Source organism: Calidris pugnax, unplaced genomic scaffold, assembly GCF_001431845.1.
Source record: "Calidris pugnax isolate Ruff unplaced genomic scaffold, ASM143184v1 scaffold398, whole genome shotgun sequence".
Lineage (NCBI taxonomy): Eukaryota > Metazoa > Chordata > Aves > Charadriiformes > Scolopacidae > Calidris > Calidris pugnax.
The window spans coordinates 3124287-3138407 of record NW_015091280.1 but is presented as its reverse complement, the minus strand read 5'-3'; the positions used below and the strand labels follow the sequence as shown (position 1 = coordinate 3138407).

Below are 14121 nucleotides of genomic sequence, written 5' to 3'. Positions count from 1 at the left end.
CCCCCCCCCGCCCCGAAATAACATCCACCTATGTATTTGCAGAATGATTTCCAAGCCCAGACTTCAGATCAAATGCCTACTGTTGAGAGAAAGGACATTTAATAATGTTTCAGGTTCGAGGACTTGGTTATAACTGCACATGCAATTAAGTCTGAACATCTTAAGGAACTGCTGGCCTTCATGTTTGTCAGCAGTGGTTTGTGCCAGCTGGCACTTTATATGGACACAAATCTTCTGATCACTAGTTCCTGAATCTCAGTTGCCAGACAGTAACAGGTAGCTGTGCAAAGGTAACTGTGTTCAAATCCCAACTGCAAGCACACAGCTGACTAGTTTAAGTCATCCATGAACCCCTCCGAAAAGAACATACTATAGGTACAATACATATATGTTGTTTTCAGCTAGTATAAAATGGCACAAGAAAAAATGATTCACTGGGATCTCCTAATGAATTGCTCATTTTTAATCTCAACTGTCCAGGCACTGGTGTATCAATAACAAAAAAAATAAAAGGTTAAAAATAGTGTACAGTTTAGCACAGAAGACAACATTTGAATAGAAGCACATCATTTTAATTTGCTTTGAAGTTTAAAGCAATCCAAACAAAAGAAGTTAGCTTTTACAGAGTAAATGCACATAGTTTACAGCCAGCTACATGTATGCAAGAATAATAGCAAACCTCACATGAACACTGAAGTATTCTCAAATTGTCATTTGTGAGTGTTTAGCTATGACTCCGAGGGCATAATTATGTTCACATATGCAGGGTAGGCAGACTCTCTTAAACAGAAAAACCAAAAAAACCTTATGTAACTGAGTCTTAGCAGACAGAAAGTTGAAAAAAAGCAGTACATTTACCTGGCACACTTCAGTGTTCAGCTGGTTTTCCAAATTGAAACAGTTTAAACAGGAAGCAACATTTACAGAGGCTCTCCAATCTTTTGTCTCTGGAAGCATTCTTTTAAAATGCTACAGTCTGAGGAATGTTACAAATGTCATAAGAACAAACAGAACAGCAGAAACTCATTAACACACACCTCAATCAGAAAGGAAATATATGGAGTGCATTATGTAAACAGGGAACTAGAGAGGTGCAGTGTCAATATACAAGTGGACTGGCTGATGTTTCAGTTATAATTAAATCAAAAAACTCCATAAATCCATAGTGTAAACCTACTTAAAACCAAGACAGGCTAGCAGATCAGAAATTCAGACAACCAGCAGATCTATCTGTCAGTTTGAAGGCTGGGCTCAGCCTCCGCAACACAGACACCTCACCAGTTTTCACACAGCTCTACAGGGATGGATGGGTAAAACAGGGGCTGTGAAATGGGACGGTGTTCACTAAAGTCTGTTTTTTCATGGCTTTCCAACTCGGGCCACTCTTGCCACGTCCCCCCAGTCTGGCACAGAGACTCAGAGACAACCAGTGCTGTCACACAGCCGGGCAGAGGAAGCCCTCTCCCGGGACGAATCCATCCTCCAGTGCCATCTTTTGACTGCTTCAGGAAACGGCAGCCTCACAGCATTTCCAAACCTTCCCAGCTGCTGAGCCACAGCTAACAGCTCACAATAACATTGCAGTTTCATCTAGGCAAGGGAAATACGTGGAAACTAATTACTGAGAGTTTTTCACGCATCCAAGTCCTTCGCCTCTAGCACAGAGAAGTGTGACAAATACATTACACTCAAATACGAATCAAGATGACCCTTCAAGTTATAAGAAAGTTTAAATGCACTCCTTTCAGTTACTTCTGTAGTTAAGGGTATCACTGAATGTAGCATCTTCTTATTCCCTTTGACTTTTTAAAATAAATATCAAGAAAACTACATAAATAATTTAAAGATCTTTGGGAAATGTTTCAGAGGTAACTTTGTATGTACCAGCAATTTAAAAATAACAAAATCCCAGGAAACTTTGGATGTATGTTTTGTTATGTAAAGCAAGCCAAAAAGATCACCCCTGAAGCTTAAAACATTGCTTAAGCACCCATTAAAAAGGTGGAATAATAAGCTGATTGTCCATTTTTAGCTGTTGCCTCCCATATTTTCAATTGTCCTTGTCAACATCTTCTACTTGACAGCTCCAGGGGGTCTGTTCTCACCCAGACAAGGCACACACACGGTACCCAGTGAATTAATGGGAGATGAACATGTAACCAAGGGAGAACGTATCCAGTAGACAGAGGAGAGTAACTCTCATGAAGTCTAGGCTAATCCAAGTATTAATTGTATTCATTAACTCCAAAGCTAAATATTGTCTTCGCCAATTTACGTTTTGGCCATGCCTGAATAATCTGGACAGCCTGAAGAGTAACCCACCGTCTACAGAACAAAAGTTACAGTAAGTAGCTGTTCCTGCACTTGGTACCTGAACAAGAGCATCACAGCAAGGCTTAAGTCAGAGTCATGAGTACTCCAGATTTTTCCTGGGAAGGTAACTAGAAAAAGCCCACTACAGCACACATTTAAACATTCCCCTTGCTTCTTTAAAACAATCAAGTTCACCTTTGTGGGCACATCACAGACCACGCTCTCTGTTTTTAAGATAACATTTTCCAAGAAGGAAGTTAATGCGGCCAAAACCTCCACTGAGAGGTCGCTGCACATACTCTAGGTGGCTTTTAGAAGTATCAGCAATTAGTAAAACAAATTACATGAAGTACTCCAACACTTCGACGCTGTGTGGAGAACACAACAAGGGTCAAAATAAAAGGAAAGCAAACGAGAAAAGCCCAGACTGGTTGTTCTGTAAGCTTCAAGCTTTTCCATACAGCCTACAGAACTACTGCAACAAAGATGCTATGGATCTACAGCATAAAATATTCTATTCTGCACAGCTCACACAGAGATCAAACCACATGCTTTGTTTAAAAACAAACTGCATGGTTTTGAACACAGGTTGATGACAGAGGACAAGAGGAAGAGAAGTCACAAGCCATAAGAAGGCCACAAAGTGCATAAGGAGTCATTCATAAAATAAAGCCATTGCACACAATGCACAGTTCAAGTGAACTGAAGTACTACACTGGAAGAGTTGATAGCACAGTTCTGTCCACACCAGTGTAGCAGCATTTATATGTAGAAAGCTATTGCCCAAAATTGATTATCATCTTCCTCATAAGGATCATGGATACAGACTAAGAAGAACTCAAGGTGCAGGTAGAGATTTCTGTTTGGAAAGCTGTACAAGTTCTTGTAACATTAAACTTCCGATTTTGACACTCAACTGTATGGTTTTGGAAAACCCTGTAAATTATGACATAATGAACTAGCTAAGCCTTGGTGCTGAATGCAACACATTTTGCAATTGGCTGAATATTCATTTTGTTTTGCAACAACAAAACTTGAGTATTCAGACAATTTGGAGGACAAGGTTGTACTGTCAGCTGCAGTTCTGTGCACAGGCTCAAGTTGGAAGAAGTGATACAGCAGCTATCAAGGGGAATGCTTACAAGAAAATCTCACTTATGATTTTCTCCATCACTCTGCACAGAAAAAAAAAATATCTATCACAACTTCTACAGTTTTCTGCTTTCTGGCCACCCTAGCCATAGCGATGTGTTCTTCCCCTGTACTCCCAATACAGATACTGGTAATACAAGTCAGGCTTTGCCAGACATTTGAAGGTAATACAGCTCATTCTTAAGTAGCATGAAACTATTTGAGTGAATCTTGTCTTCACAAATGACAGGCTGGACTAGTTGAGATTTCTCATCACATTAAGAAACCTTTAAAAAGCTACAAAGTAGCATTCAGCAAGTTCTTGCTTAGCTGTGAGTGACTTGACACAGGGTGGCAAGGAAAACAGATGCTATGGCAGAGTGTTTCACAGGTCTCTCTTGCCTAAGGAAGGAAAAGTTCCAGAAGAGAAAAAGGATGATGCAGCAGCACTAGAAATCTACATACACCAATACTGAGAGATGATAACCTGGAGAGTTCAACAATCAGATCCTTTCTCACTAACCTACAACACTGCTCAAACTTCAAAGAAAAAAACAAGTATCACCTGTTTAGTGAAGAAAAAAAAACTCTGTTCTGGGTCCCTGCGCCATATTTTGTCTTGAGGTAGCAACATGGAAAACTCTACACACTGACTACTACCTCAGCCTCTAGGAATCTTCAGAGCAACTGAATGGAAGTTTCAGGCATGGAAAGGTATAGAAAGTACTGTCTTCCCCATTCTTCCAACAGGCTACTGTGCAGTAAAGCAACAAAAAGGATGTAGTTGAAAGCAACCACTAAGAGAAATGAATAAGGCTGCCCAAGAATGTATTTTATGCCCCCGCCCTCATCCTTCAAGTCCTGAAGATGACTGAATGGCCTTGTCTAGATTAACAGATGAAAACTAACAATTTTGAATTAAGAGATGTGTAAAGGCATTCCCTAAGGGGCAGTTCCCATTTGTCACATTGCCAAGAGACCACACACAGTAAGGCAGCAAAATTATCCATAGTTGCCCAGAGTCAACCTTCTGTTTTGTCCATAGCTGCATGTTCCTCATAACTTTCCTTTTGCCCACCACACTGGCACTGACATTCAGTGGTCCACTCCAGTCTTTCAATCTTCTACCTTCTTCTAGGAAGCCTTGTCACGCTGCTATCCATCCAGCAAGTAGACTACCACTTCATAGGTTGACATCATGATAGCCGTGTTTGGAATCTGTCTGATCAGATGTGTAGTTAAACCTCGGTAGAGGGATCCATAACCTTCTTCTCGCACAAGCAAAGATAGTGTCTGGAAGAAAGATCTGTATTTTGTTCCCTCTTCTCTTAGTCTTGTTCGTACAACCTCTGTACAAAGAAAACCACATGTGGTTATATTCACCACTTTTCATCATCTTTCCCAGAAATTAGTGATTTTACATTACAAACTTCCCCCTCCCCAAGTTTTCAGTCTCAGAAGAACTCTTTAAAAATGGAGAAGACAGAGAAGCAAACTAAGTAAGCATAAGAGGAGAACAAGTTAAAGTTGTGCCAGTATTAGATAGCTAACGAAACAAAGAAAGTTCATTTTCTTAATTAGAAGTCCAGAAGAGGAATTTTCTTTGGGCTTATGTTTTAGCTTGAGAGTTCCCACTAGTGAAGTACTCAACCCACTAACACACTCTATGTATACACAACTACTTCACAGAAAAATTACATGCAACTGCAAACTGAACCAGACAGTCTGTTTTCCTAGAAAGGGGACAAGAACTTGTTGGCAAATTATGTGAAATTGCTGAGTGTATTGAGAGATTCCAAGTGCAAAAAGACCTTCTCCTGCAGTACTTTGGGCCATACTCCAGCAAATCCTTTGCCAAAATAAACACTGCCTAAGAAGAGGCCATGTTAGATATCCACTTTAAAATACTTCCATTCCTGAATGCTGCACTCATTGACGCGCTGAATCTGATATGAAAAGCTTTAGACAAAGAAATAGTTCTTAAGCCAGTCAAAGTCTGCTACAAATATCACCAAAAAGACTCCCTTTGATCACTTTGCCTCAGGCTCTCAGCTGCACGTGCCCCACTTACCATGAGGATATGCTATTGATGTGGCACAAGTTTTAGACGTGGCAGCAGCCATCATCATTCCAACAAAGTCCGAAGCTTCTTTTGCCGCTTCATCCTCACTGTCCATGGCAGAAGCAGTCTTATACTCCAATAGTTTCCTCTTGATACTCTCATAAATAACAAAATGAATAACAGTCTCAGATATGCCTGCGTAGGATGCCGACATTCCTCTGTAAAAGCCTTTAAAACCATCTGATCGATAAACTTTTCGGACACATTCAAAAGCGCTCATTCGCTTTTCTCCACGATTCCTAGGAAGGAGAGAATAAGACAAGCATCAAGCTGGTGCAACTTGAGACTGGAAAAATAATTAAACCTTTTTTCAGTGACAAGAGGACATAGGAAACATCTCACACTGATGCTGAGGGGCTCCAATTCAGACACATTTAAGAACACACAGCCTGAAGTGGAAGTCCCAAAGGCCTTCAAGCACTAAACACAGGTAAAGCCTGACACTGAATCCAAGCCAAACTTCACGTGGTGACTAAAGTATCACGTAGACAAGCTGAACAGCTCTGGGCCTCCCCAAGTCTTATAGAATAAAGGACTAACTTGCTTGAAAAGAGCCTCCCATATGAACTGCAAATGTCAATCACTCATGAAAAATGACCATTTTCTTCTGCATGATGAAAGTGGATTTTCCCTAAATTTTGCTTCAAACAGCTCCATAGCACGGGAATTACCAATCCTGTTTCAGAAGTGCAGGTCTTGCAGTTCAGCCCAAACTAAAGGATTCTATGGCTACATGGCTGTAAGGCACACAGACATGGAAGCAGCAGCTAAGAGTTCAAACAACAAGCAGTTCTCACAACATCACAGCCATCAGCAAACAACTAGGATATCCAAAGGGCACATACCAACCAGTACAACAGATGATTCAATTTGATTCAATTAAGCCACTGCTGATGTCAAGGGAAATGCTCAATAGATGTGATTATATCAACCAATATTTGGTAAATAAAATCTTGTTCCCATTTTTGCTTAGTAAACCGATTTGCGTATATTGAAATATTTAGTATACTGTACTCAGCTATACAAAACATTATGAAACTCTATAAAATATGCTTCATTGCAGCAGCGAGTGCGGGCACTTGAAGCGTGTGGATTCTGCCAGCAGAGGTCTCCCGAGTGGGCAAGTCCCACAGAACAAACCAGCAAATAAACCTTGTAAGAAGTTACAGTAACTGGTAGTAACTGGTATGGGTACCCTCACAGCAAGACAGCCAGTGGCAGTAGCTATTACGCAAGTAGGAGGTATCACTAGATGCAGAATTTAAGTCCTGATGGTTAGAGCCTGCGGTGTCAGACAGCATCATTGGTACCAAGCATAACTAAGAGAAACAGTGGGCACACACAGCTGCAAACCACATCAGTCAGGGAGGCAGTAGGTGCTGCAGAGGACTGCGGGGCTGGTGCTGACCTGCTGACAGGCAAAAGAAAAGAGCCAAAGAACAACTGGCAAGAAGAGCAGTTGGCCCTACAGCTGCCAGCTCCAGGGGCACCCCAATGCCCACATCCCTGGTACACCTGGATGGGTGCACTGACACAGACTGCTCTAAGAGTTTGTTCTTCTGATGTGCAAGATGCACAACACTGTCACGAAGGCCAAAGCAATGCCACTTTGGAAATAAAATGATGTGCCAGACTGCTCTAAGAGTTTGTTCTTCTGATGTGCAAGATGCACAACACTGTCACGAAGGCCAAAGCAATGCCACTTTGGAAATAAAATGACGTGCCTTCTCCAGCTCTTACTGGGACCAGTGGGACTTTTGAGAACTTCAACAAACAAGATCAGGCCAGGATAATCCCACAGGACAAGTGTTTTTGTTTCTCAAGAACTGAATTAGAAGAGCTAAGAATGCAGCACGTGCTAGATCAGCCCTGTAATTGCAGTGTCCTACAAAGACAGAAGGTATTTCCTTCTTCAGGTCTCCCAGGTGATCGATATGCTTGATATAATGTAACCTTCTCCAGCTCTTACTGGGACCAGTGGGACTTTTGCCTTCTCCAGCTCTTACTGGGACCAGTGGGATTTTTGAGAAGAACTTCAACAAACAAGATCAGGCCAGGATAATCCCACAGGACAAGTGTTTTTGTTTCTCAAGAACTGAATTAGAAGAGCTAAGAATGCAGTACGTGCTAGATTAGCCCATGTAATTGCAGTATCCTACAAAGACAGAAGGTATTTCCTTCTTCAGGTCTCTTATGTGATCGATATGCTTGATATAATGTAGAGAAGAACTGAATTAGAAGAGCTAAGAATGCAGCACGTGCTAGATCAGCCCTGTAATTGCAGTGAAGAACTGAATTAGAAGAGCTAAGAATGCAGTACGTGCTAGATTAGCCCATGTAATTGCAGTATCCTACAAAGACAGAAGGTATTTCCTTCTTCAGGTCTCTTATGTGATCGATATGCTTGATATAATGTAGAGAGAAATAATGTGCACAAGCAATCCTGATTAAATTAGATTTTACTGATTAATCAGTAAAAAACAATTGGAGGCACAAGACGCCATCCAGTTGCACATAGCACCAAAACCCCCTTAGAATTAGTCATGGAATTATCACCACAATCATATGGTGACATCACAAAAAAATCTCATGGTAAAATTAGTTCTGCAATATGTTTACTATGGTCATCTTGCAGCTGACAATGCACCCGCTAAGAGGAAAAATGCTAATATGCACTTAATACAGAAAGTCTAACAGATCTCCAGAACAGGAATATGTGGCTCATTAATGTATTCAGGATGGCTGAAGAAAGAATTTTACATTGTGTGCTAAGTTTTCAGTAAGAAAGTCTATAAAATGAACAAGGCAGTTGCACTGAGACACTTGCATCACATCAGTCTCTCCTTAGTTTTAAATAGATGGGAATACAGTCTTCCTTCCTTATTTGCTTCAAATTTTACCACTTTACAAGTTTTGTAACAATAAACAGTTTCTGTAACCGATTCTGTAATAATCCTAAACAATTTCTATTGATGATCCTGCATTAGGACAATTCCTGTGTTTGGATCCATGAAAGCAGTTTGCTCTTTTCATAGTAGACTAGAGTATGTAAAAAATAAAAACCAGGATGTTTCAAGGCATTTTTCTAAACTCTTGCTAAAATACTTAAACCCTTATTTCAGGGATGTTTAGCTCAACAACTAAAACCAGAGCGGATGCATTACCGCAGGAAAACAGATGCATATGGTTGGTAGAGTATTATTTCAATGAGACTGTAACCTTCTAATTCATTCCAGATTTGCTGGCCTGTCTATTCCAGTGCCTCAAGTGTGTCTTAGAGATTGAAGTAGAGAGAAATGACAGTGTAAATTGTAGAGAGATCAGCATCAACTTTCTAATTCGAAATCGTGGATATTTAAGGAATCATCCCATTTTAGGATACAGAACAGATTCACAACATTTAAGTGAAGTCTTATCACAGCAGTGAGATTTCCCATCGTCACCAGGAGATGCTCTTTTTAAGATTCTTACCTTGCATCAAGCTGTAATCGTGTCTTTACTAGCCAAATGGGATTAGTTGTTGTGATTGCAGTAAAACCTAAAATATTTAAAAAGAAAAGTTAGATGTGATAGCATCATAAGAGCAACTGCATCTAAGTTCGAAATGCACACAGTAAGGTACAATGGATGCAAAAACTCGGACTATACTGAATTTTAGAAAGTACCCATTGAAGCTCTTTACTGATATTTTAGCTTATTTTTTAATTTTACATTAACATTGAGTAAGTTTGATTCTTAGCAAGAGACGCCCCATATAAAATCAGCCCAATTGTGTACATTTCTCTGCCTATCTAATCATACCAACCCTGTTTTGACACCACAGAACAGCAAAGCTAGCTAGATTGGTAGTAGCCAATTTGAAAAACATGTCAACAAGAACACATTACAGATACAGCTATAGCTATTTGAGATGGTAGAAAACATTGTGTCAATTTAATTTGCTACCTGAAATACAATCCGAGTTTAAAAGCATGCAGACTGAATAAATACTACTTTTGGTGAAGTTAAAAGGCATGTAATATTGTAAGTTAAGAGACCTTTTAATACTGAACTATGAAGAGCAGTTAAATTTGAGCACTAATGTTTTATTTAGTATTCAAAGCAGAGATTGTGGTTGGCCCAGGAATACTTTTACAAGGATATGACGTGTTTAAATTGTTAAATAGTATGACTTCTAACTATCCAGACAGCAACTATTCGAGCTTGCGTAAAGGCTAAGGGTTAAAGCTTTGATTTTCAGTCCACTAAAGAAAAAGAAAAGGAAGAAAAAAAGAAAAGGAAACAAATTAAAAAAAAAAATAAAGAAAAGAAGTAAGAATCACTCTTACTTCTGCACAACCGTGGAGAGAAAGAGCAGAGTGAAAGGCAGCTCTGAAAAAAAAAATAAAATAAAAAAACCCATCTAGAGTTGTAATAGCACACGTGCACCATTAATGAGGTGACATGTCTGCAGGAGAGAAAAGGGAAAGGGAAGAGCTGGAACATGGCCAGGCAAGAGATGATAAATTTAGACAGTTGCTTTCTAAGTGACACACATCAGTGGTATATCACTACAGAGACATGCTGCCCTCCTGCAAGGGAATGGACTGGGGTGGTGGGAAAGCAACAAAGAGTTATCTTGTTCAGTGCATAACTGCTGCACAATACTTAAACAACAAACAGGCTGTCGATAAGCTTGTTTATCGAGATCATTAACAGCTTACATATATATATATATTTAGCAGAACTGTTTGCATATGTGTTACTTCAGTTCAATCACAGTCTAGGTTTATGTTGCACACAAATGACTGCAATACTCCGAGAAATGCCAGGGGATCTTAACTGTTTTTAAGGTTTGTTCTGCCTCCCACCCCAAACAGGTCATTAGGATTTTCAGTTACAGTTCTGAAGACACACTACGAGGGTTAACAGCTACTAAGATTTAGCTATATTTCTGTGCCAAAATAGCAAAACCACATGAGGGATTTCAGTTTAATCTTTTGATTAAATAGATTTTTAAACTGACTCAAACCCTTAACTAAATAACTTCCTGTGAATTGAGTAGATAATAAGGGTTTAGATGGGGCTTTTTTTCCTAATACATTACTTCTTTTTTCTATGTATAGGTGTATATATACGTCCTTCACATGATGCAATGGAATCCTAACAAGCCAGAAGTGCCTTTTATCTTTATTTCATGTAGGCAAGCAATTATGTAAAATCTCAAAGCATCAGGGAACTACTCTGCCATAACAAGGATCAGAATGATTTTAAAATGTATTGCATGTGCAAAAAAGGTTCCACAGTTCAACAGCCAGAGCCCTTCTGGCCTCTCAATGCCATCTGAACTCCACCAATCCTAGCAACACTTAACCCTGGGTTGAACTAAACTGCAATGAAACATTGTTCTTGCATATTTTTATTTCTTTATACTAGCATTAAGAAAGCTTTAATTTTCTTTTACTTTAAATCAGAATCTTGGCCTATCTATAGTGCAGTCAAGGGCACTAGGAACGCACAGGACTGCAAAGGCTTTTCAATAAAGTGGGAAAAATAACTAACTTGCCCTACCAATACATTTTCTAGGAAAAAACATCTCACTAGAAAAAAATCTAAAACAAAATTAGCTCTCAAGTCCCTCCTAGCTCTTAATTAAGAGTGAACAAGAAAAAGAAAGCCTTTTGCTTCCTATTTAAGTTACATACTTTGGAATTTTGTTACTATTGGACTCTATCTTAGCATTATCTGCTCAGTCCTTTTTCCTTCCTACTCAACCCAAACCAGTGGTCTGTGTAGATCCTAACCCTGGAACCCTAGTACTCCTAACAGTTGGATCAGGCCCTTTGCAGCACGGCCAATTTTTTTCCCTAGGGGTGTCATAAACCTAAATAGCATGACAGTTTCAACTAAAGCTTTCAAATCCAAGAGCCTTCAATAATTCAGGTTTCAGAATGAAATAACTACAGCTCAATTCTTACAGGTAGCATGGCAAATATAGTTAGTGGAAGAGGAAAGATAAATTAGAAGCTGAGTGATGCTAACACCCAAGGAAAGCACTCCAAAACATGAAACATCCAGAATTTTGGGATCTTTGATAAGATAAGCATTTCCTTTTAAACACAGAAAAACTGTAGCAAAAGTTTCTAAGAACTCTTTTTTAACCAGAAAAACTGGTTAAAAAAATAAAGGTGGGGGGCTTTCAACACCTACTATGAAGCACTATCGATTGTATAAATTGTTTCCTTTTTCTTTTTTTTCTTTTTTCTTTTTAGAAACCTCAGCGAACTTTATAATGCTTTATAATGCTCAACGTGTTCTATCCTCAAAGATTAAGATTCCAGATTCATTAGAAGTATAGATCAATTTGGCAATACCAGAAACTCCTGTACTTTTCTTTTTTTTTTTTTAAATTCTATGAAATTCTATCCCAGTTTCAGATGGAAAGAATGACCCCAAGCTCCTTTTTGAACTATATCAGCTACTGACAGGTAAGATCCCAGGTATTCCTATTATGCATCACATTTCAAAGGTTAGGGGTTTTTTTTCATCTATAAGCCAATGTAATTGATACAGACACACGTGAATATGAAATGCTGAATTAAAATCCAAAGTAGTAAAATAAAAACAAACCAAAAGAGAAAACAAAGAGACAGAAAGGAGATTGTATACATATTAAAAAAAGAAAAAGAAAAGAGGTCTTTGAAATAATGTGACAACACAGAATATTGGCTGCAACACTTTAAAGGCAGCTCTGGGACACTGAAAAAAAAAATAAAAGGCTTTGTTGAACCCAGTAGGGACATTCAATTAGCCAGAGCTAAGTAGCATAGCAGCTATCAGTGAAAGGTATTTTCCACCTTTCCCTGAACTGCACAGAAAAAAATAACTCTTAACAGAGTTAAGAAGTGATGTCTTTGCACAATGCACATCATTTGAGTAGATAAAGAAAGTGAATTCCCCTTAGTTTGTTTATTTAATAGATATTACAAACCCAATGTGTGGTTCTTACACTAGAGGCTGCAAGAGACGCTCAGTTCAGTACTCACGAGGTTTAAGTTAGTCCATATTTCTGCAGGAAGTGACCTGCGGAGGGGGAGCATGAGATGACACGATCTCACTCTTTTCACGGGAGAAATGTACAGTAAATGCCTAAAATAGACACAGGCTTTTCTGTATCATAACAACAAGCAGTGACCTCAACAGACACATGTGTACAAATCGAATCCCATTGGAAGGATTTGTGAATTAGTTATTGTGAGATCTAACTGTTTTCAGGTAAAAGTTTAGGAAAAAAAGAAAGAAAAATAATCAAGAACAGGCCACAGATATTAAAATAGTTGTGTAAAATGCACTGAGTACTGAAATTTCTGCTCATTTGCAGCAGTTCAATTTTTTGTCTCCAAATACTTACCTATATATCAAATTTATAAGTGAATCCTCCTTATTCCCCACTCCCTCCCCAAATATCATTCAAAAAAAGCTAGCCTTGTCTTCGCACTGAAAAAAATAGATGCCTTATGAAATCAAACTTTCTAATATCAGTAATCAATGAACTAAATACACATTTTATTTGGTATTAAGTAACTGTGTACATACTAAAAACTTAGAAAAGTATGGTACCTCTGTAAGTAAAAGTGGTCCCATTTTTTTTTTTCTTTTTAAATCAAAGTCTAGGTTTGGGTTGGTTTGCCAGTAGAGTTACAGAAAGAACAGCAATAGTATACAAGGCAAAGTAGTTTTGCAGCAGATGTGCAACCATGTTGTCTGAATGAATCATTAAAAAGGCAAATCAGAAAGCCATATAGGAATTAAATATTTTGTTCAGCTCTCTACAGAAGTTTTTATACTCTATTGTGGCAAAAGAGATTGATTAAGTGTAATGATAAGGCAGAGTTTAATGAATCTAAGAATTTTGCCTAACTGTGAGATGTACAGAGATAAACTATCTTGACACAAGCAAACATTCCCATTCTTGTAGTATGCTTCAGATATAGTCACTGTCCAAGTTTGCAAAAACAGATTCATGTGATATGCCGAGAAGTAAGCAAAAAAGATTGCCAAGTATTTCTTCATGTCGATGGACAGATATTTTAGGTATGAAAGTGACGTGAATTGTATGTGGGAAGCTAGCACACAGCAAGAGAAAAACATAAATTTCTAATTGCATAAGGCATCACTAACTAATATGTAGCATAATTCATCCTCCTTGGGATAAAATTAATAAAAAGATCTTAACAAACCCCTAAATACATGTTTTATCTCAAGAAGGAAGAATCAGGCCTAAAACCAAACAAAAATGCTTAAAAATCCATACCTCAGATTACCAAAATACCATGTGCATAAAATAATCCTGATTTTAACAATGACATCAGTCTAGTCCGAGATACTTATGTACTAATATATGATACAAGTAAACAGTATTTGAAGTTGACTGCACTTTACTACTTGCAGTACTTTCATACAGCAATAAGCTGCAAGGGTTTTTTTTAAAAGTTGTATTTTTGCATCATTATTGTATTTTGCAACCTACAGGAAAAGCTTCGTAGTGCAAACACCACCTCATGCTCATTAGGTAT

At 38.5% G+C, this 14121-nt stretch overlaps 1 protein-coding gene across 1 annotated transcript in view; it reads right to left on the bottom strand.

The window, feature by feature from the left end:
* Window positions 1–442: 442 nt before the first annotated feature.
* Window positions 443–14121, bottom strand: part of SLC25A36 (solute carrier family 25 (pyrimidine nucleotide carrier), member 36) — a 33541-nt gene continuing 19862 nt past the window's right edge. The window contains exons 5-7 of the mRNA XM_014960640.1: window positions 9038–9104; window positions 5516–5805; window positions 443–4793 (exon numbers count right to left, since the gene is read on the bottom strand). Of these exons, the coding sequence (XP_014816126.1) occupies window positions 4600–4793; window positions 5516–5805; window positions 9038–9104 (551 nt within the window). The 3' untranslated portion in view covers window positions 443–4599. The remainder of the gene's footprint in view (window positions 4794–5515; window positions 5806–9037; window positions 9105–14121) is intronic.